Source organism: Hydra vulgaris, chromosome 05 (assembly GCF_038396675.1).
Source record: "Hydra vulgaris chromosome 05, alternate assembly HydraT2T_AEP".
NCBI classification, from domain to species: domain Eukaryota; kingdom Metazoa; phylum Cnidaria; class Hydrozoa; order Anthoathecata; family Hydridae; genus Hydra; species Hydra vulgaris.
Window position 1 is genome coordinate 26,512,317 of NC_088924.1, and position 24,035 is coordinate 26,536,351.

At 24.7% G+C, this 24,035-nt stretch overlaps 1 protein-coding gene across 1 annotated transcript in view; it reads left to right on the forward strand.

Annotated features, from left to right (window-relative positions):
- Positions 1 to 24,035, forward strand: part of LOC136071926 (rap guanine nucleotide exchange factor 6-like) — a 58,585-nt gene that overhangs the window by 18,852 nt on the left and 15,698 nt on the right. Inside the window, exons 4-24 of the mRNA XM_065797756.1 lie at positions 3,206 to 3,333; positions 5,189 to 5,278; positions 5,422 to 5,494; positions 5,601 to 5,690; positions 6,175 to 6,328; positions 7,307 to 7,347; positions 7,458 to 7,530; positions 8,465 to 8,496; positions 11,002 to 11,106; positions 11,223 to 11,381; positions 11,846 to 11,995; positions 12,129 to 12,293; positions 12,806 to 13,527; positions 16,572 to 16,767; positions 18,532 to 18,596; positions 19,317 to 19,427; positions 19,511 to 19,565; positions 19,897 to 19,971; positions 20,098 to 20,199; positions 20,743 to 20,842; positions 22,702 to 22,750. Of these exons, the coding sequence (XP_065653828.1) occupies positions 3,206 to 3,333; positions 5,189 to 5,278; positions 5,422 to 5,494; positions 5,601 to 5,690; positions 6,175 to 6,328; positions 7,307 to 7,347; positions 7,458 to 7,530; positions 8,465 to 8,496; positions 11,002 to 11,106; positions 11,223 to 11,381; positions 11,846 to 11,995; positions 12,129 to 12,293; positions 12,806 to 13,527; positions 16,572 to 16,767; positions 18,532 to 18,596; positions 19,317 to 19,427; positions 19,511 to 19,565; positions 19,897 to 19,971; positions 20,098 to 20,199; positions 20,743 to 20,842; positions 22,702 to 22,750 (2,735 nt within the window). The remainder of the gene's footprint in view (positions 1 to 3,205; positions 3,334 to 5,188; positions 5,279 to 5,421; positions 5,495 to 5,600; positions 5,691 to 6,174; positions 6,329 to 7,306; positions 7,348 to 7,457; positions 7,531 to 8,464; positions 8,497 to 11,001; positions 11,107 to 11,222; positions 11,382 to 11,845; positions 11,996 to 12,128; positions 12,294 to 12,805; positions 13,528 to 16,571; positions 16,768 to 18,531; positions 18,597 to 19,316; positions 19,428 to 19,510; positions 19,566 to 19,896; positions 19,972 to 20,097; positions 20,200 to 20,742; positions 20,843 to 22,701; positions 22,751 to 24,035) is intronic.

Below are 24,035 nucleotides of genomic sequence, written 5' to 3' on the forward strand. Positions count from 1 at the left end.
TATTATATTTAAAAAAATGTTTGGTATTAACAAATTTCTTTCTTTTCTTGACATTTGCATAAATGAATTAAAATATGTTAAATTTTTGAGTTTTTAAAATGATTATTACTTAAATTTCTAAAAGTGGCTTTGCAACTACAAATGATTTTTTATTTAAAAAAATTAGAGTAACAAATAAAAAAATTACGTTAATTTATTTACTTTATTTATCTAAAGTTTATTAGTTTATTATTTTATTATTAAAATTACATCACTGAATATATCGTTTATTAAAAAACAATTTAACTTGTTTTTAAAGAACAAATAAAATTTAAAAATTGAACAATATTTAGTAATATTTTAAAATAGATTTGACAGTTAAGTTAAACCCAAGCTTTAACTTTAATTTTCATAAACTTAAATATATTTTTTAAATCTAAATTAAATTATATATTTTTTTTATAAGAATAAAATCATATATTTTTATTAAATTAGTTTTAAATTAAATCATATATTTTTTATCAGAATTAAATTATGTTTTTATGATCTTTGCTTCAAGCAAAGAAAAAATAAAAAGTAATCTTTTAATTTTATTTGAATTTTTTTCATTAGTGAATATTAACAAATGAAAAAGTTTACAAGGAATTTAATTTTGAGTAAAAAAAAAAAATGTTTAAGAAGGAAAACTGAAAGAACAATTGCAATAAAAATGAGTTAATTTTTTTTTAAGAATAAATAAATTTGGCAGTTAAATTAAACCCAAGCATTAACTTCAATTTTGATAAACTTAAATATATTTTTTTAAGAGATCATCCGTAAATTACACAATGTTAAATTATTTTTAAAAAAAGAAGTTGGAAATCTTAATCTCATTTATACAGCAATTGTCATTAAACTTAATGAGCTATTTCAATTTTTTATTTAACCTAAAGCTCTGTGGTGGAAAACTTTTGATCTTATGTTTTATTTATTAGTGAAATTTAGTGTTGTGTAATTTACGGACAATCCCTAGTTAGAATTAAATTATGTATTTTTTAAATCAAAATTAAATTATATATTTTTTTTATCAAAATAAAATTATATAATTTTTTTATGATTTTTTTTTTACTTTTCGCTTAAAAACTTTGTATACAAGAAAAATTGTTAACTATAAATAATTTTATTTTCTGTTACTAAATATTTCGATAAAATAATAAGCTTAATAGAGATGTTTTTTTAATTTCCAATTAAACAAGTTAATCCTTTATTAGACATCACTCTAGCTTCGATTGCTGAGACATATACCAATTAAACTCTGCTGCGGCTTGTGGTCCAGACAAAATTCCTGTTATAGTCTAACAGAAGTGTTCTACAGAACTCTCTTGAATTTTCTCTAAAATATTTAATAAGTGCTTGACTGAATCTTTTTTTTCCTACCTGCTGCAAAATGGCATTTGTGGTTGCAATTTTTAAAAAACTCATTCTGACTCCTCTAACTATCATCTGATCAGTCTTCTAGGTCTTCGAGTCTTTGATCAACAAACAATCAAAAAATTCAAGGTCTTTGTGTCTTTGATCAACAAATTTCTAACATCCCACCTTGAGTCAAATAACTTACTGTCTGGTAATTTTTTTTAAGATTAATCATTTCTTTCTAACTGCTTTATTAAAGTCATCCTTGAAGGCCAACACTCTTCTTTATTTCCAGTAATTTTTGGGGTACCTCCATGGTTCTGTTTTAGTTCTTAACTAAGTTAATGATCTTTCTGACAACCTTACATCTAAAGTTGCTCTATTTGCTGATGACTCATTTTTATATTTCTGTTTTGACAAAAAGTCTTTAGTTTTGATCACTTTGAACAGGCAGCCAATCTTGAATCTGATCTCACTTCCGTAACAGATTGGGGCTTGCAGTGCTTTGTGAATTTTAACTCTGACAAAACTCAGTTATTCACTGCATAGAACTATTACAATACCCTCTCACTGAGTTCTCTTCTTTAAATTATCATTCACTACTGACTGCTCATGGAATCCATATATACAATAGATTGCTAAGTTAGCATCTGTTAAGGTTGCTTTTCTTTATTGTGCCTGCCATTATCTCACTCCTGATTCCATTCTCTACAAATCTCTTATTCATTCCTGTATGAAATACTGTTGTCATATTTAGACTAGTTCTTCTAATGATTCTCTTTCTCTTCTAGACCAAGCTTGAGACTCTCTCCCATTCTTCTAATGATTCTCTTTCTCTTCTAGACCAAACTTGAGCCTCTCTCCCATTCTTCTAATGATTCTCTTTCTCTTCTTATCTACCAAACTTGAGCCTCTCTCCCTTTGTCGTAAGTTACATTTTTTTTTCTCTTTTCTATCAATACTAAAGAAGCTAAATTCTTGAAACTTGAGCCTCTCTCCCCATAAAACTTGAGCCCCTCTCCTCATAGCTATCATCTCTAAAAACTTTTATTTGTTTTTTTCCTTTCAACCTTTTGCAACTCTCCCCCGTCTTCATGTTTTCCTGAATCATGCAACCTACAACTTCTCGAGTCTGCTCTCAACCATTTTTTTGCTCTTTAACTCTATTCTTTTTTTTCTAGTAACTCCCAACTGAGTTGAGTGAGGGAGTGAATCAGAATTAGTTTTTGATCAAACTTCTAAAATGGATATATTTTTTTTACTATTTATTAGTATTTTGGTGGATTAATTAGTTTTTGGCAGGTGTTTTTAATAAAAGTGTTGGATGTATCTAAATTGTTATTATATTCCACATCAAAATCTTAAATTTGTTTAAAAATAATTTTTAAATAATAATTTCATTTTTATCAATATCATAAACTTTTGAGCTTTGGTTTATTATTATGTGTTATATATTTGTTATTTTATTTATTATTTTATTTCTTATCAATAAATAATATTTTGTACAATAAATTATTATATTTATTTTGTGATTGTAAATTTTTTACTTGATTAATCATTAACACAAAATATTATGAAACAAAATATTATGAAACAAGACTACAATAAGAACATACTTGATGACAAAAAAAGTATATAAAATATACTTGACAAATATAGATAATTTTTTCTCCAAGATAAGTTCTGGTGAATTAAATGCTTCAAATACAAAAATTCAACTCAAATACAAAAAAATACGCAATAATGATCTAGTCTGCTTTTATTTAAAATTTTGCATGGACTAGATCACTAGTCATTTAGAAACTTTTGATCATTTTATATAAATATTTTTTAGCACATTGATATGATTTACACACAATTGCGTGAAATTCAAGTGGTGTCGCAACTTCCTGAATCTGTAATACGTTTAATGGCACTTCATTCTCGGTATGAAGTTCATGAATCTAATGAAAAGTTATACTGGTAAGAATTTTGCTTATTTTTACACTATTCTTGACAAATTAATGCTGTTGAAAGTTTTCAGTGTTTTAAACTCATTAATCTTGAGTAATTGAGAAGTTTTTAATATTTAAAGATTTAGGATTTGGATGGTATTTTTGAACACGATATCAACAGCAGGTATTCAGAGCAATAGTTTAAAGCTGTAATCATTTTGAAAATCTTTTTTAGGTTTGGTTATGAGACCAAATATATGCTATCATTTTTGCAAACTATTCTAAAATAAGAATATTCCTAATATTGTTTTACAAATCAGGGGCAGATCATATGAAAATGCTTTCTTGGATCACATATATTTTTGAAGTTAGAAGTAGATGTTGCTGCTGTCAATTTCTTTTTCTTTCCTGGATTATTTTAAGCACCCTAGTTGACTCCTGGATAAATTGGCAATGAAAATTGTTTTAATTTCACTTAATTTATATTTATTCATTAGGCAACTGTTGCTGAAACTGAAAAAGATGTGTGGTTTATTATATTGTTATCTAAGCTTCTGCACTACACAGATTCTAAAAAAAAACAACAATACAGAGCAATTTAGTACATCCTTGTATCTCTAGTGACGCCTTTTTGACAGCAATGTCCTTAGTTTCTTTGTTACCACTCTTATTCCCTAAAATTAAAGATATTTAATGCCCCATTGTCTAGACAGGGAGCTGTGTTTCAAAAAAAATCATATGGTATGATTTTGCAAACTATATGGAGAAATTAATTTATGAAATCTTAAAATAACTTTAAATGTAGTGTTTATTCGAATATACACAACATTTTACATATTATAAATTTCATCTTGATTATGTCATCCAAGTTTTGTCTCCTCACCTACAAAGTAACTAGGTATAGGTTTCATTCAAGTCTTGTCTCCTCATCTACAAAGCAACATTAAATTACAACATTTATTTCTATTTTAATTTGTTATCAAATTGTTTGATGAAAAAAAAAAGCATTTGTTGCAGTTTAAAAAAGTTTATACTTTTTTTCCGAATCAAGTAAAGAAGTATTTACATTAGTCTGCACAAGCGCTTGCTAAAAGATGTCTGCATAACTAATAAATAATTAGAAAGATCATGAAAATTTGGGGTGAGCAGAAATCTTCCTACAAATAATTTAGTTAATGGAACGTGCTACCTGTGAACATATTCACAAAACTGATTCAACAAATTAGGTAAATAAATTTGAGCAATTTTTTTTAAAATACTTTTAAAATTTATTGGGGTTTAATTTAAAACTTAAATTTTTAAAGTATATGATTACTTTCACAAATTTAAAACTTTTATTTAAAGTGAAATTGAAGGAAAACTTTAGTTCTATTTTTTCTTATAGCAGAATAGAAAATACATAACACATAATCCTAATCTGATTTGTGACTTTTACCAGCTTATCAAAGAAATAAGTTTTTCTTACAACCAGGGCATAATCCTGTAGTATAGGCCTTTGCCCAAGTCTTTACTTTCTGTGAAAAATTAAGGTTACAGAAAACTTATACTAGATCTTCTAAATTTTCATTAACTGGAATGTGTTTGTTGTTCTTTTCGAGGAAGAAACATCAGATGATCTTTTGAAAAAGTACATAATCTATTTTAATGATATTTTCCACTATCCTTAGAGAGCAGGGGAGCTATTTAATATATTAGATACCTACAATGAAAGAAATAGCTTATAAACTTTTTAGTCAATATATTTTTATTTTTTTAAGTACATTTATATATATATATATATATATATATATATATATATATATATATATATATATATATATATATATATATATATATATATATATATATATGTATGTATAATATAATTAAGTGAAATCATTTAGTGAGGGTGATGTTGCCCAATGTTGGTATATATTATTATCTGGATCAGTGTTTATAGAAAGAATTGATAAAATGTATCTACCTGGAGAAAGGTAACTTTTATTTATATACAAACCAATAAAGTGTTTATGCTTCTTAATTTATATAAGGATATTGTAATTTGATTTTTTAATAAAAGAACATATTTATGTTTTACAATACAGCTTTGATAAAAAAAATATGTTTTACAATACAGCTTTGGACAAAAAACAAAAAGTGGCAGAAGAGAATCTGATTGTTTCATATTGGAACAATCAGAAATGATAGTTGTAAGAATTTTTTTTTTTTTTTGAATATATTTTTGAAACTATTTAAAAAGATACTATACCAATGAACAAAATGTTTAAAATAAAAAAAAAGAAGATATTTTCATAGATTGATTACCATATAGAAGATCAAACACTGAACCGAAGAAGTCGTCCAATGTCATTTGACCCCACTATGGAGTATTACAGAGATGATCGTGTAAGTTTTCATTACAGAGATGATCGTGTAAGTTTTCATTGTTTATTACAGAAATGATCGTGTAGGTTTTCATTGTTTATTACAGAGATGATTGTGTAGGTTTTCATTGTTTATTACAGAGATGATCGTGTAGGTTTTCATTGTTTATTACAGAGATGATCGTGTAGGTTTTCATTGTTTATTACAGAGATGATCATATAGGTTTTCATTGTTTATTACAGAGATGATCGTGTAGGTTTTCATTGTTTATTACAGAGATGATCGTGTAGGTTTTCATTGTTTATTACAGAGATGATCGTGTAGGTTTTCATTGTTTATTACAGAGATGATCGTGTAGGTTTTCATTGTTAATTACAGAGATGATCGTGTAGGTTTTCATTGTTTATTACAGAGATGATCATGTAGGTTTTCATTGTTTATGAGTTTCTAGTTATTTAAAAGTTACAAGAACTTTTTTATTGATTTCAATTTGTAATGATTTTAGGGATCATCAGCAGATATGCAACAGTCAAAAGAAGTATTTAACAAATCAGAGCATCAATCTTCTACAAATAAACCAGTCAATCAATGGATATCTTCTAGTGTTGAAAATCTTGATGATTCTGATTTTGACTTGTCTGGAATAAAAGAAAGTAACGGTATAAAAGTACACTAAAGTTAACAGAAAAAAATATTAAAATTTTTTTTTTATATATATTATTGTATTCTTTGTAATTTTTTTTTGTGTGTTTGTACCTAATCCAACTGTTGGTACACCCCTGTACAAATTATTAACCTCTCTATAAACAATTGCCTCAGGTGTTGGTACACTCCTATACAAGTTATTAACTCATGTATAAACAATTGTCTGGAGGGGTGATACACCCCTGTATAAATTTACATTTTATTGAACTTAAGCAACCTAAATTAAAAAAAATGCAGAGTAAAAGGTTCATTTTTCTTTGTATACGGTACAAATACATTGACTGAGTTGTTTTTAAAAGAGAAATATTAAGATATCCTTTGGTATAAAAAGTTTGTGACTGTCAGCAGGCCTTGTGATAAAGAATTTGGTATAGAGCGTTATACATGGATGAAGATCAATATGTGTTACACTATTTATGTTATGCTAATAAATTTTTGTTTGGTAATATTAAAATAACTCTTTTGAATTTTTAAGCCGTATTTAATAAAGTAGATAAGGCTTATTCTAATGGTATTTTAATGAAATAGTTAACATTTTAAAGACTAGAAGAAGTGTACTACCTGTCATCAGTACTATCTAATATCTGTTATGCCTATAGAAATATATATGTATATAATATAATTAGTAGAAAATCACTTAACAAAAATTTTATATATATATTTTTTTGTTTGTTTGGTTTTTTCTTTTTATATAGTTGAAGGTGCCTTAGTTACAAAGTTGTATATATAAATATATATATATATATATATATATATATATATATATATATATATATATATATATATATATATATATATATATATATATATATATATATATATATATATATATATAATGTTTAATATTAGTAGCATACTTATTATTTTAAAACTCTGGTATTTTTAACTAATTTTTTGATACAAAAAACATTTGATGAATGTAATTTTTTTAGATGTTAATATGGATTCAGATGATGAAATTTTACCAAATGAGGTTGTAAAATATTTTTCTTACGTGTTATTAAGAATTTACTGATATTTTTTTATATTGATAATGGTGACTCAAAATTACAATTATAAAGAAAATATTTTTATATATAAAAGTCTGCTGCTGTTCGTGATATTGTTCGTGATTGCTTAGAAAAAGAACCTGGTGAAAGAACAGAAAATGACATAAGTATAAATTTTTGTTTTGTTTGTATTAGAACTGTTATGAAGATTTTACTGAATTCATTTCCTTGTTTTTAAATGTTTTAAATATATTTAATCTAGAAACATTTCTAGGTTCACTTTTATCTCAACTTCAATTTTGTTTCTGATAAAAAAGTTCCAGGTAAGTTGTTTTTAAGAATAGAACAAATCTAAAAAAAAAGAGATGCAAAAATGAAAATCTGAAGCAATAAACAATCAAGCTATTAGTTGGAAAATGGACAAAAATGACTTTTTTATATTTATATTTCAAATTAAGTTTTTAAAGCAGTTTTAGAAGTTTCAATTACTCTGCAACATAATCTCTGTTGTACTTTATATCAACATGACATGCTAGAGAACAGCAACCAAATTGTTTAAGTTATGAAAGGCAGTTATATGCATTTTCCAAGTAACTTTCAGCTCTGTATTTATGTGTTTTTGTATTTTAGTTAAAAGACAATGACTATACAAAATGATCACATTTAAAATTACTTGATGAAACAATGATACTTCATACCAAACTGATGTTCTTTAGCTTTTGATTAATGTTTTACTGTATTTAAAAATTGCAACACGGTATATCAAAGCACTTCAAACTAATTTTACAGTAGTTTAAAAATATTTATAAAAATATAAATAAATAAAATAAATAAAAATAAAGTTTAAAAATATTTATGAATGTATCAAAAACTTTTGCTTTACCTTATTATGCTTTTAAATCTTTTTAAAGCTTTTTTGTTTTAGTAAAAAAAAAAAAAAAAAAAAAATACTTATATTTTTGAGACTACAGATTTGTTCTATTTTTAAAAATAACATATTTAGTCTGTGTAAAATATTTAAAATAAAATCAAAAATTGGTAGAAGTTATATCGGTTTTTATTTGGCTTTGGGGTTTTTGCAGATAGTTAATTTCTATTTAGATATACTTATGGATTTTATGCAACGACTTCCAGTAAGTAAATTTAGTTTTAAATTAAATAATTTTAAATTTGTTGTTTATATAAAAATATTTACTAAGGCATTAATATTAACTGATATAAATTAAAGTTACCATAAACAACAATATTATCAGATGGAAAATGCCAGCTTGGTTAATTTTATCTGAAATAATATCAAAAAGAAAGCAGTCTTTAAAAGATGGTAAATTTAAATAATGTTCTTGAGAAACAGTCCAATAATATCTTTGTGAAGAACACTTTTAAAAAATTTTTTTTTGAGTTTCTCACTTGGTTAAATCATTAGAAAATTTCTTATTAAGAGGATTTTGATACTGATTTATGTATTTATTTTTATGTATTTATTTTTATGCATTGATGCAACTGTAATTATCTTTTTTATGTAATTATCAAAATTTCTTCAGTACATACTACGTGTCTACATTCTTTTCTGCCTGATAATAAATAGTCCATCTATCTTTCTTTGTCCTAAGCCTGCACAAAATTTTGTATATATATATATATATATATATATATATATATATATATATATATATATATATATATATATATATATATATATATATATATATATATATATATATATATACATACACACTACTGTCCATAATTATTCGAATGGTCATACTTTTCGATATAAGATGTCAAAGTTTTACTTAATATTGAGAGATAAACTGAAAACAAAATCTACCTGAATTATATATTATCTTCCTATTTATTAAGTTTACATAAAAATTAATATAAAGTTCCATTAGATTTGTTTATAATTTACTTGCCTATAAATTACCCTTAGCAACAATAACCACCATATGTATTCTACTTTATGACTTTTCCATCTTTTGCATCATTAGGTATTAATTTTTGACATTACTTTAAATTTATCTCATTAAAATTCGATAGAAGAGAGATTGATGATGATTAGGAAGGCTAAATCAGTCTATTCGATATTTGATTGTTCTCTCAGTTAAATAATTTATACAATATTCTAAAGAATATGTTTTGGATTTAAGCTTCAAGTCAACTTCTTCTAAAAAATAAATGTCCTCCCATTAACTCAACTTTCTTAAGGTAAAATATGACTTTTTAAAAGTGCACAAGTGAGCTACTTTTGTCATTATTCCCTCTATTATTACAATGTCACCTGGTCCGTTCCAAATAAAACAGCTCCACACCTTAACACTACATCCACCATGTTTCACAGTCGATAATACTTACTTTTTTATCCTACATTTAATGATTTTTTTTCAAGACAAACAATCTTCTCTTAAAACCGAAGATTTAACACTTTGACAGATCGGTCCAATGTTTACAATCATTGATGGTCCATTTTTTTATATCGTTTTGCCCATTTTATCATTTTTATTATTTTTATGATTTTTATCAAAGCATTTTAATCAAAATACTTTTATGTTTTTTAAATTATCTAATAATGAAAAAAAAAAACACACAAAAAAAACAACATGAAAAATAGTTAAGTTAAATCATTTTTTTTTTAAAATCAATGTCATATATATATATATATATATATATATATATATATATATATATATATATATATATATATATATATATATATATATATATATATATAGTGCTAGAAGTGGGGCGGGATGCCATCCCATCACCTTTTTATTAAGTATAAACCATGCCGCCACCTTTCTATAAATCTCTATATATAACAATGAATAGGCGGGATGGTATTTTTAATTTACCATCCTGCTGCTCTTTCTCTCCGCTTTGAGCACTGTATATATATATATACACACACACATACTATAGCGCATATGAAGATGCATTTGCCAACTTTTTTTTTCCACCTAAATCCATATAATTTTTCTACAAAAAGTAGAAAAAAACAAAGAATAGTAAAAAAAGCTTGTCCCAACCTCAACTCTCAGCAGATCTAGCCACAACTTCCTTACACATTCTCCTTATATCAGTCAATGTATGTACTGAAGCTCCCAGCAGCTTCTCAATTTAGTATGATGTCAGATTAGTAATCTAGGAAAATTAGGGTGGCAGTACCCTCATTACCAGTACGTGTTGTAAGGACATTTGAAACTTTTCTAAATAAAGTCATTTTTCCGCAAAAATAAAGCAATATTGATTGTAAAAAAAAAAGACTCATTCAATTTCTGAATTTGGGCGGCACCCAAAACTCACCCAAATACATTCAATGTTGTTGAAAAGGGTCTAGAATAGCCCCTGATGATCTAAATATGCACTTATAGATGTGTATATGTGTGTGCATGTGTATGTGTATATATATATATATATATATATATATATACACAAACATGCACACAGATATATATATATATATATATATATATATATATATATATATATATATATATATATATATATATATATATATATATATATATATATATATATCTGTGTGTATGTTTGTGAGTATGGTTTTAAAGGTGTTTTTGAATGAAATTTAATATATATTTTGTATTGGATTATAATATTTACATTGTATGCAATTTTTAAAGGCATTTAACAAGTTGACACATAATATCAAAGTAGAGATGTGTAAAGTGATGGTGTTTGCTGTTGTTGATGAAGCAGGAGCTATTGTTATGTCAGATGGTGAAGAGGTATATTCAGGAATTCAGAAATTTTAATTTTAAAGATCAATAATAATTAAAATAATTTGAATAATTTTAAAGTTTTGAAAAAAATCAGAGTTTCTAAATATGTTTATTTTGTTTAGATGGACTCTTGGTCAGTAATACTTAATGGATCAGTAGAAATTTTGTATGAAGATCAACCACCTAAAACACTACATCTAGGAGATTCCTTTGGAGTTAAAACAACACAAGAGCAAATGTTTCATAAAGGTGTAATGAAAACAAGGGTGGATGATTGCCAAGTAATTTTATTTTTAATTTTTTTTTGAAAATATATAAATTAACTTAATTTTAAACAGTTGGTTTATATGTTGTTGCATGTTTACTGTCACACATGCCACATGTTCACTGTTTACTTAATTTCTTGTTATTAGACTATATAGTTTGTTATACTTTAGTGCGTATTATTATATTCATTTTTTTTCCTTTGCTGTTACTTTTTGATGCAAGTTTTTAGTCCAATCAAAACCACTTTAATTATTATTTTGACCTTTTTTTTATTAATAATGATTGTTATTGAATAATTATATAATAGCATTCAAATAGTAACTAGGCTTTGTTAATTATTATAATTTGGATACATAACATGAGGAGATTTTATGTAATGTAAATAAATGTAAAGTCTTATCAAATGGGGTAATTTTTTTGAACCACAAAAAATATTTTTTAAATGAATTAATAAAATTACATGAATAAAAATGTTTAGTTTGTTTGCATTGCCCAAAATGAATACTGGAGAATATTTTCTCATGGTGAAGCAAGCTGTAGAAAAGTTGAAGAGGAAGGTGAAGTTGTTATGGTTACAGAACACCGTGTTCAAGATGGGGGTAGTAGACAGGGTCAAGTTGTTATTAAGGTATTAAAGCATATATAAGTATTTGTTTTTAAAATAAATTGTTTTAAAAAAAATTGTTTTTAAAATTAAAAATGCATTTAAATAATAAAGTTTGAAATAAGGTTTTGGTTTTTATTAAATTGTTGCATTTAAGGGTACTCCTGAGAGACTTTTAGATCATTTAATGGAAGATCACTCTGTCATTGATCCAACTTATGTTGAGGATTTCCTTTTGACTTATGTTGTGTTTTTCAATAAATCACATGATATTGCTTCAAAACTACTTAAGTGGTTTGAGCGCCCTCAACTAAAAGATAAGGTATCTTTTTACTACCGTTTTAACCAAGGTTTAGAATTTTTATTTTAAATTTTAATCATTTTTGAGTATTTATTTTTATATTTGATCTTATGTTAATTACTTCTTTTTTAATGAATGAATAAATTAAAATGAAAGTGTTTATTTAAAAGGCAACTATTTTGATGTTATAAATACTATTCAACATTGCCTTATTTAAATATATGCCACTTTAAGATTTATGTTATATAAAATATTTTGCTTTAAGTCTAAATGGCAGTAATAAGTACTATCCAAAGGTAATAAAAATGCATCCTAATATCAGAGCTGGAGCTCTGATAATAGATTAATAAAAAAAGACTCATCCAAGTTTATCAACCTAATTATATATTCACTCAGTTACAATTTTTAACCACTTTTTAATATATTGCTCTGCGGCGTTTTTTTTTTTTTCTTTTTGGGAAGGGGGCAGGTTATATAACTGCTATTGTTATTAAATTTATAGTTTTTAAATTATTTATAGTTTTTTTTTTTAGGTAACTAGAGTTATGCTTCTTTGGGTTAATAACCACTTTTCAGACTTTGAGGGAGATGTCTTTATGGAATCTTGTTTGGAACGATTTGAGTATTTATTAGATGCAAAAAAAATGCTTGGACAACTGCGTCTTCTAAATATGGCTTGCTCTGCTAAGTCTAAACCTCGAATTATTAATTTACAAAGACTTTCTAAAGAGACTCATTTAGATTTTTCAATATGCGGTGGTCGAGAAAAAGGTTTTCCAATTTTTGTTTCAAAAGTCAACTATGATTCTAAAGCAGCTGAATTAGGACTTAAGCGAGGTGATCAAATTATAGAAGTGAATGCTCAAGCTCTTGATCAATTCAGTTGTTCAAAAGCAATAGATTTTCTTATGTCAAATGCACATTTATGTTTAACAGTTAAAACAAATACAATTGGTTTCAAGGAAGTCACACAACCAACTGCAAAAAAAACTCAGTCTAGTCATGGAAGTTTAGATGAAACAGTGCTCAGTCAACAACTTGGTGCATTAGATCTTAGAGTTTCTAACAATAAACTTGGGACTTCTACAATTAGTAGGAGTTCCTCTGATGTTAATAATGTTAAAGGTAACAAAAAAGCAAAAAACTTTTCTGATATGACTGATAGTTTGACATCCATCTCTGGCAGTTCTACTCTTCCTAAAAATAGTAAACTAAAACGAGCTATGTTAAAGTTTAGTTTCATGCCTAGATCACCGTAAGTTTTGTCCTATTTCTTTTTAAATTTGAATTATATTAGTTTAACAAAAGTTTAATATATATAATATAAAGGTCATAATAATTTACATTATGATCTTTATATTATATATTATATTATTTTCTTTTACAGAATATTATGTAAGGTTTATTTTGTAATTAATATGGTATACTTATTTTATGCCTATCTATGAATTAAAAAGTCTTTATGAATTAATTATTACTTTAAGCAATCTTATACCTTACATAATCTTTTGTTTGTTGATCGCAATTTATTTATTTATTTTAATTTGTACGTATTTAATGTAGTATTTTTAATAAAGATTATAAACAATTTATAGATAGATTTTATCAGTTATCCATAAGATATTTATAAACATAATTTATGTTCATAAATATATCATGTCAAGAGAACTTTACATGATATTGAATTAATAAGTTATTTTTTGTTATTTTTTGTTATTTTTTAACTTCAAGATTAAAGTGAAAGCCTGCACCTCAGCATTGTGGCTATATAATATTTATTTATAACCTACAATATATATATATATATATATATATATATATATATATATATATATATATATATATATATATATATATATATATATATATATATTACCTAATTCATTAATTTGATTCTTGTTTCATTTAAATCTAAAACATTGTTTTTATAATTTTATGTATTGAAATTTTTAACCTGCACAATATTCATATTTAAAATTATTACTTTATTTTGTATTTTTCTATTTTGGTTAAAATTGAAATATTTACTGTAATAGGTATCCTATATTTTTTAACTATTTAAAATTTAAGTAACATTTAAAATAAGGCTATTCTCAAAGGCAGGTAACATTTTTGATGAAGAAAAAGCTAGTTTGTTGCTTATAACTGAAGAGCAGCTCTTTTTGCATCACAATATTCCTAAACTTCCAGAAATCATTACATAATTGATTATTGCAAATAAATTATATTGTGTTTGTTTAGATATTTGTATTTTTTACCTAGGCTTACCTATAGTTCTTGATTGTCTTTTAGGACAATGATTTTTTGATTTAATTAACACAGTCTGTGTCACATGTTTAAAAAAAAAAAGGTAAAAAATAAATTCTGGCATTCCATCCTGAAGTATTGTAATTCCGTCTGGAATGAATTAAAAGTCACTAATTCTGGCCAGAATTCCAGTACACTTTTTATAAAAAAAAAAAGTTTTTAATTTGCTTTCGCATATTTATAAACTATGATAATCTATGGTGGGGAGAATTATGTTTTATGTAATGAATTAGCAGATGGTAAGAAAAAAATTTCTTTAATAAAAATTGTAAAACTATTTTACAGTCTTTGAAACTAAATTTTACATTCAACGTTTTATTATTTTACATTCCTTCAAAACTAAATTTAAATTTTTAAAATTATATTTAATTTAAAGTATTAATTAAAAAAAAAATTTTACAAAATAATTTGTTTCTTTAAAAAATTCACAGTTGAGGTTAAATGCTTTTTTTACAAATTAATATTTTTTTATGACTTGATATTTTATGTCACATAAACGATATTAAAAGATAACTTAAATATTCCAAATAAAAAAGTATTTGCTTAAAATAAAACTACTGAATGCGTATGTAAAATGTATGCCTCACACTTCAAAGGCCAGTCAAAGTATTTTTTTTTTGACAAATTGAGTTTATATTATTTCATCTCTAAATCCTTGCACAAAATTTATAAAAAAATATTAATATATAAAAATATATAAAAAAAATAAAGTAGTATTTAAGTTCAAATGATAAAACTTTTAGTTTTATTTAGGAAGTATTTCTTTAAATACATTTACTCTTATTACATATACTCTTACAATTTTCTTAAGTTCTAATTAATAAAAGAAAATGCGAAAAACAAACTTTGACACTGTGACTTTCAAAATATATTATTTTAGATAGTTACTTTTCTTTTTTCTTGAATTTAAAAAAAAACAAAAAAAAAACTAGGGTTGTGGATAAAAATTAATAGTTGCCCTTTCAGATGACTTTATTGCATCAAAAGAATATTTTTAGTCACCCTTCCCAAAATTTGGTCGTCTGGTACTATCAGGCGACCACGAGTGTACACTTTTGGATTATATAAACAAGAGAATTGAAAAAATTAAAAACATTTTTTATTTTTGTTTAACTTTTTATTCGAAGGGATTCTCAAATCATGTCTCAAATTATGTCTCAAATTATGTCTCATTTTTTTGTTATCACTAGTATCACCAAAGATTAATTGCCTGAAAGGTTTTTTTATTTAAATCTTATCTGTTTATAATCTATTTTTAAGGAACATTTTTAACAATTTTTCGAAGTTATTATAATATTTCCTTTCTTTGTGTGTACCAAAGGGAATAGTGAAAAAATTTTTTTTTGTAATATTAGGGCCTTTTTAGTTTTTTCAATAAATTTGGTAGTAAAATACTCTGTTCACGTTATGTTTGGTAGCATTTCCCTCTATCAGTATATGAAAAAACAACATTTTGCACATATATCAATATTCCAACTCTTAATGCATTTTTTGACCCACCCTAGCTATTACAGCTATGTATAAAAAATACAATAATCGAATATATTACAGCTGTTTTTTGTAGTCGCACTTTCATACATATAACAGTCAAATAAGTCAAAAATTATTCACTGTTATGTAAAACTGAGCATGTTAAGTTTTACTTCTCAGGTTTGTTTCACAATCTTATGTTTACAATCAAATACAACAGCTTTTTGTTGTTGTAAGTAAAAATTATTTACTGTAGTTAATTACTGTAAAACCAAACATGAAAGTTCTGACATGTGGCCATGATAAGTGTGTTTCTACACTAAAAACCAAGTTGATTGGTTTAAAGTGTAAAAAATGTGTTTAGGGTAAAGAGAGTGGAGAAAGTAATGAAAACTGAAAATAAGAATCAAATAGATTTTTTTCATTAGCATTCCTAAAATGTTTTGAATAAAAAATTTTCATTATTCTGTTTAGTATATGCTTCTTAAATAACATTTTTAATATTCTACATTTTTTGTTTAGAAGTGAAAGAGAGCTTAACAAGTTAGATTACCAAGATAGTACTCAACCATTTACTAGATCTTTTACTAAACCTTCACAAGATTCACATAACCAAACAAATACAGATGATAACCATTCTACAGATGATGAATATGAAGATACTGTTATTAAGGTTTATCGTAGTGATCATACTAGCAAGTTTTTTATTCTAAGAAAAGTGAGTTTTATTATAAATTTATTATATTTTTTACTGTTTCATTTCACTGACACTGGTGGTAGTTTACACTGTTTACTCACACTGGTAGTAGTTTAGACTGTTTACTGACACTGTTGGTAGTTCACACTGTTTACTGACACTGTTGGTAGTTACACTGTTTTTTGCCACTGATGGTAGTTTACACTGTTTACTGACACTTGCTTACAGTTGAAGTCTTAGTTTAGAACTAATTTTGTTTGGCAAAAAGATAATTTTTAATATTATTTTTATGAATATTTTGTTTTAAGTATAGTAATCTTATTTTAAAGTTCCTTGTTTTAAATTTATACAGTAATCAATATTTTTTTAGTTGAAAAACAACTGCAAATCATATTTAGCGCAATTATTCTAGAACCCAAAAAAATTTTGCTAAATTGTTTATGTGCATTTGAATATTTAAATTTTAAAGTTGATTAAAATAACTTATTTTAAAGAATTTAATAACACTTTTCGAAAGATCTTTTGCATTATTTTAAATATTACACTCTAATAGTATTAGAGTATAATATTTAGTAGAATACATAAGTTGGTTGCATGACAAGATTAAAAGTAACTTTTGACATTTTGTAAATCAATAATTACTACTTGATTTAATATGGCTCAGTTTTTAAAAAAATAGAGTTGGAGAAAAATTAGGCTGTCAAATGTATCCAGTTAGCAATGTAAGAACAAATAACAGATTAAGTAATGGAAAAAAAACAGATGTTACATCTTTTGAAAAAAGAAAAATTCCAGTAATGCTAATATTAATATACAAATACAAATAGAAAACATTAAAGATGAAGTTTCTGAATCAATAGGACATAATTTTAATCTAAAAAATCCACCTGAAATTTTAAGAAATCAAATCTTTAGACAGCGAATAATATTAAGCAAACCCTAAACCATTTAGTACTATTAAACAGAGTTATACGAAGATCCTCACAGGAGTAGCATCTCTTAAACTTGATATATCTTCTGCTGCTATGTCTTTTTATCTTAAAAATGCTTTACAAAATCTATTAAAAATATGTGCTCATTATAAGTTCCTTCTAATTTGACGTTCATTTGATGTTCAGAGCTACGCAAGTGTAAGATACCAAAAAACTACTATTTGTTTTCATTCAAGTTTTGTTTTAACACAACTATATTAGCTTACGGTCAAAGCAAAAATGCTGGGTTTTTTTTATCAATGCAAATTCTACTTTTTCATATAACCAGTAAAAAGTTTCTCAATTTTATAAACTTATGTTATTTGGAAGTTGTTTTAACAACCATGTGTTTCTTAGAAATATCTATCGCATAATAAAACCACTCCAAAGATATATTTTTTTTAATTTCAAGTTTTTTAAAAGTATGATATGCCTTTATATATACTTATGCTATTTACTGTCATATATATGCTGTTCACTGACAGGATGGCTAAACTCTGTTATTCATAATTTTAATTGTCAATGTTTCAATGTTATTATTATTTCATCTTATACTGTTGTTGTTTTTATCTTGCTGTTGTTTTATCATCATAGTTATGTTGACATTAATATATTACTAAAATGTTTCATTGCTTTATATTTGTTTGTTTTTTTCTATATATATATTGTTTTCTTTTAAATATCATTCTTTTTTTCTTTTTTTTTTTTTTTTGAATGTTATTCTTTTAATATCATTGTTCAATTTGTTCAATTGTTGTTGTTGTTTTTTTTTGCTTGTTTTTTTTTTTATATTTATTGTTATTATTTATGACAGGATACCATTGCTAAGCAAGTTGTAATTAGTGCTTTGGAAGCTTTTGGGATTACAGATTATGCTAGGTAATGTAGATCTGAATATTGTAAACGCTTTAAATGATCAAACATAAAAAGATTGTTTTAATATGGAGCATTGTACATGAAATTTTAATTTAAAATAAAATTAAGGATAATCAAAATGAGGTAAAAGTTTTAACTTTCATTATTTATTTTTTAAAAAAATTGAAAAGTTTTGCTCCTGTGATAGTTGTTGGTTAATTTTACTTTGACTGTGACCTGTGCGGTTATAATTTTTTAGTTGATGCTGGAATTGAATGTTATTTCTGGAACTATCAGAATTTGGTTAATCTGGGTTGTTGCTTTGGCAGAAACCAAGTTTTTTTATTTTTGCAATAATTATTCAAATTGTTTTTAGAAAATTTAAAATTACCTCATAAAGTTTAGGAAAAGTATTGAAATAAATAGAAAAGTTCAGATTGTATTTTTCATAATTGTTCTGGCAACATGAAAAATCATTAAAATAACTATTTTAAATAACCCTTTGATCTGATTCTAAAAAAATTTGAAAATAACCAAGAAATTAAAAGTTTGAAAATAAAATTTGAAAATTTTGCTCCTAAAACCATTCAGCATTAATGTAAAGGATACTTTGTATAAATAAATCTTCATATAATTTTTTTATCATTATTTATTTTATTATTTTTATGATTTTTGCTAAAACTTGTTTTGATACAACCAAGTGTTCACAAAATTTCATTTTTAATAGTTTTTTCTTTTCCCTAGCAAATCTTATTTCTTGTGTGAAGTAACAGTAACAGAAGATGGTCTTATTAAGCAGAAGCGTCTTCCTGAGAAAACAAGCAACCTTGCATCTCGGATTTCTCTTAATAGCAGGTATATATTGATTTTTATTAAAATTTTAATTGGTCCAAAAAGTTTCTGTTTAAAAATTAATTCATGTGGATTTTTCTTTACAGGTATTATATCAAAGCTAGCATTTCTGAAGGACCAATTTCTGATGAAGTAGCTCAGGTATTACTCATTATTAAAGATTTACTTTTGCATTATTGAAATAATTGTTTTTATGTGATTTTTTTAAACTTTAAATCAAATCATATCTAGTATGAAAATCTTCGCTATAAGTAGTTCATTCACTCAAAAAGTGTTATCAAAAACATATCCAATATTTTTGCTGGCAATTAAATCTTCTCTTTCTTGAAATAATAAAATATCAAATGTTCAACTATTGTTTTCATTTTAAATAAAAATAATTTTAAATGTTAATTGTATCCGCATGTTAAATTTTTTGTATAAAAAGTTTTTTTTTTGATGTTATATATTGTATATATTTTATATATTGTAGGAAATTGCTAGGGAAGCAAATTTTAATTTGCTTCAACTTACTCCATTAGATGTTGCTAAAGAATTAACATTGCAGGTTTTTTTTTGTTTTTATTTTTTTATTGTGAGTCTTGTAATTTTTATTGTTTTTATTTAATTTGATCTTGTTTTTTTACTTTTTTTTAATTGTTTTTATTTTATATAAAACAATTTAAATTTAAAGGATTTTGATCTTTTTCGAAATGTTGATTCCAGAGAGTATATTTATAATTTATTTGAATCCAATAATGAAAGAAAGTCGAAAAATTTGAGATGTGTTGAGCAGGTAATTTTTTTTTTCAAAATTTTTAATCATATTATACATCTTTTTTAAATACTAAGATGAAATTTAAACATGTATGGGTTTTAATAAATGGAAGAGTTTAATTTGTAATTTAAACATAGAATACAAGTACATAGGTTTTCTGTACTCTTTCTAATCTTTTCTGTACTCTTAGTAAAAAAAAAATTTTTTTTACAGATTTTCTGATAAAGACCTTTTTTACCCCTTGTTTACTATAATTAAAATCTTTTTTTTTTTTTTTGAAATGATATATGTCAGGTTAAAAACAAATTTCATCATAACATTTAATTTTGAAATTAATCACATTGCGGATTTTTTTTTAATTTTTTTTTTGTATACAAACATAAGATTCATTAAAAATAATAGATATAAATAAATAATTCAAAAAGTTACTATATAATGTCACATTTTTTACATTTTTTTTAAATTTTATATGATGTCATATTTATACATATTCACAAGTTTTTGTAAAACTCAATTTTTTTTAGTATTAAACAAACATTAAATTTTATAACCTTTTTTCAGACCACCAACACTGAGATGTTTTGGGTGATTAGTGAAATTTGTCAAGAATCAAATATTGCAAAGCGTGTGAAATTGTTAAAATATTATATTAAAGTAGCGAGTAAGTTTTTTTATAGTAACAAAATAAGTATACAATTAAATTTTTTTGTTTATTTGTACTTTTAATAAGCTTTATTTATATTGTTTTTATATTTTTTTAACCTGAAAGTTTAACTGAAATTTTATTATTTAATTACTATATTATTCTTTTTTTATACATTTATTGACTACTAAGGATTTAGATTGGCATGGTAATAGAGTATTTTGTACACAAGAAATGTGTTAAATAAAGTATGCCAACTTTAACAAATTTGCAATTATACGAAAGTAAATAAGTGAAAGTTTGTTTTAAGTTTTTTTTTGTTTTTTTTGTTCGAATGAATTTCAGCATCAAATAAAAAACAAAAAGTTATATACAAATTTTAGAAGTTATAGTTGTTTTATTAATAATAATTAAAAAATGAATTGTTCAAAAAAAAAAAAAATTCAAATTTTAAATCTGCAGTCAAAATGATTTATAAAAGAGTATCATATTATATTTAGCTGCTGATAAAACATCACTGATGATGTTGTACTGAAGTAGCCATACACGGAGACTTCAGTATATAAATTTTTGCTGAAACAGAAATTAAAACTGTCAATTTGAAACAGGCTTACAGACATTAGCTTAGTATTTGAAGAACACACAGGTAAAACCAAAATTGCTCACCTTTTCTTATTTTAAGTAAAATGAAATATTGTGTTTGAAGACATCAGATATTAGTTTACTGATAACAAATTTATATTTTTTAAGGCATTTTAGTTATTATGTATAAGTGCAGTAATTCTGATAATTTTAAATATTACTAAGTGTTTATAATTACCCAGGTGGCTGATGCCTTAACGCAGTAATTACTCGCTAGTGGTTAATCATATTAATAAAAATAAATTATTTTCATCCGTTTTAAGTAATTATTCAATTAGTTTAGACTTAGTATTATCGAGTGAAACATTTAAATATCAGTTTAGTCATAATTTTAAAAAAATCAAAAATTTCACTTTATAAAGTAAATAATTATTTAATTACAAATATGTAATAAATTATGATTTTGAATAAATATGATTAATGTTAATTCTAAATTAATTATTTTTTAAACAGTTATTCATTAATAATTGCTAAAAACAGTTGCCATTGGCACCTCTGAGTTGCTATCTACAGGTGCCATGGGCACCTCTAAAGTTACTTATATTTAATGTTTAATTTAAGACAAGAAAAACAATTTTGAATATCTCCGGTTTCCTGCTGTAAATACTTTCAACATACTAACTTAACTACATTCATTGTATATTTTTCTTAAATGTACATTCTTTCATTATATGTACATTCTTTCAACATACTATAGCCTGTTATAAATGATCTAGCATGTTAAGAAGTAATAGACATAGAACTAATTATATCAGTTTTCTCTGAAGTAAAGAATTAACCCTAAATATTTTAATTTCTCTGAGTGATTGTCTCTTATAATTTGATTTTTTACCTTCTCTAAGTGAATGCCTCTTATAATATTTTGGTCATTATGCTAGAAATTTTGATTTGCAGTTTCTGTCGCATTCCATATACAAACAAACTCTAACTGGAAAAAAGTAGTAATACTGTTGAATGTTTCATGAACTAAATAATATAAGTGTATAATAATTCAGATTTTTATTTTGTTGAGCATTTTATTACTATGGTTACACTATAATTAACTATGGTTACAGATTATTTTTTTTTTGTTTTGAATAATAAATTGATTTCTTTATTTTATATTTTTCTTTTATACATATTTTACAGGTTGTCTCCTGCTGCTTGATTACTCTTTATTTAGTCACGAGATTTAAATTAAGATCTTTTAAATTTCACACCATTATTTTATATAATAAAGTATTATGTTTTTTCAGAATACTGCAAAGATTTTAAAAATTATAACTCCATGTATGCCGTTATAAGGTATGTTAACTTGGGTTTTATAAAAGTTTGTAAAATAATTATGGTAATTTAATGTTTTAATATTCAAATTGTGTAAAGTTATGTGCTATTTTTGTTTATCAGCGTGCTTTTGTTTTTCAATGTTTTATTCATATTTACAGGGTTTATGATAAAGCAAGAGCAACCTCTTTACGCAGGTTAAATATAGATGCAAATGGAATACTTAAGACTTTCAGGCCTAATAAGTTGTTAATCTTGCAACTAGAGCATAAAATGACACTTGTCTCTAGAAGTTGGGAGGAAGAAGTGATGAGTTGTTCATATGATTTTGTATAAAATAATTTTTAAAAAAAATTTCTGTTAAGGAATTTTAAAAGAAACTTTAACATGTCAACTTTACTGTTTAATTAAGTCTTTTCACACTTTGTTAAAAATAACTTGGACAAACTTTGTAACAAGTTGGGAAAATATTTAAAGAAAATATTTTATCTTACTGTTATAAAATGTGAAAACAAGAAACTGCCAAATGAGAGATGTTTTTATCAAATATTGGGTTGAAACATTAGTAATGGTCTTTATTTTAAACATTAGTAATAAAAATTTGAAGGTGTTAAGTCCAGAGGATTTGCAATATAAATAAATCCAGAGGATTCAAAATATTGTTGATCAGGTTGTTTTTGTTGAAAAAATTATTAAGATGGTATCTGTTTAACGTAAAGCTCTGTGTTCACAGCAGTGTCTTGAAAGACAAAATTTCCATTATTTTATTTAGCAATTTAATTCTTTGCAGCATATTCAGGCATTGCACCTTCTCTATAAACTGTTCAAATCTCTTGGGCTGTTTCTGCAGCCCCTCAATTCAACATAAAAAGAAGTCAAAAATGCTTATTTTGGTTGACTATAATCTGAATAGTAAAAAAATTTAACTTTCAAACAATAAAATTAAAAATGCCATTTTGTAGAGAAAGATTCTAAGCATAACAACTGAATATTGAAATAAACAACTGAAATACTCCTTTAACTAACACAACAACTGCTTTTGTAAGTATAGATCACATAATCACTGTTGTGAATACTTTTGTAAGTATTCACTGTTGTGAATACTTACAAAAGCATTGTGTTCACTATTTAAAGAGTTAAAAAGTTTTAACAATTTAATAATTAGTTTGGTTTGTTTCAAAGTTGGTAAATTTCACTGATTATTTTGTAAAATTAAAGTAAAATATATTATGTACAGTAATTGTAAAAAGATGCCAAAAATGATTTTAGTAAACTCTATCTTGTTAAATGCATAGCATTTTGAAGT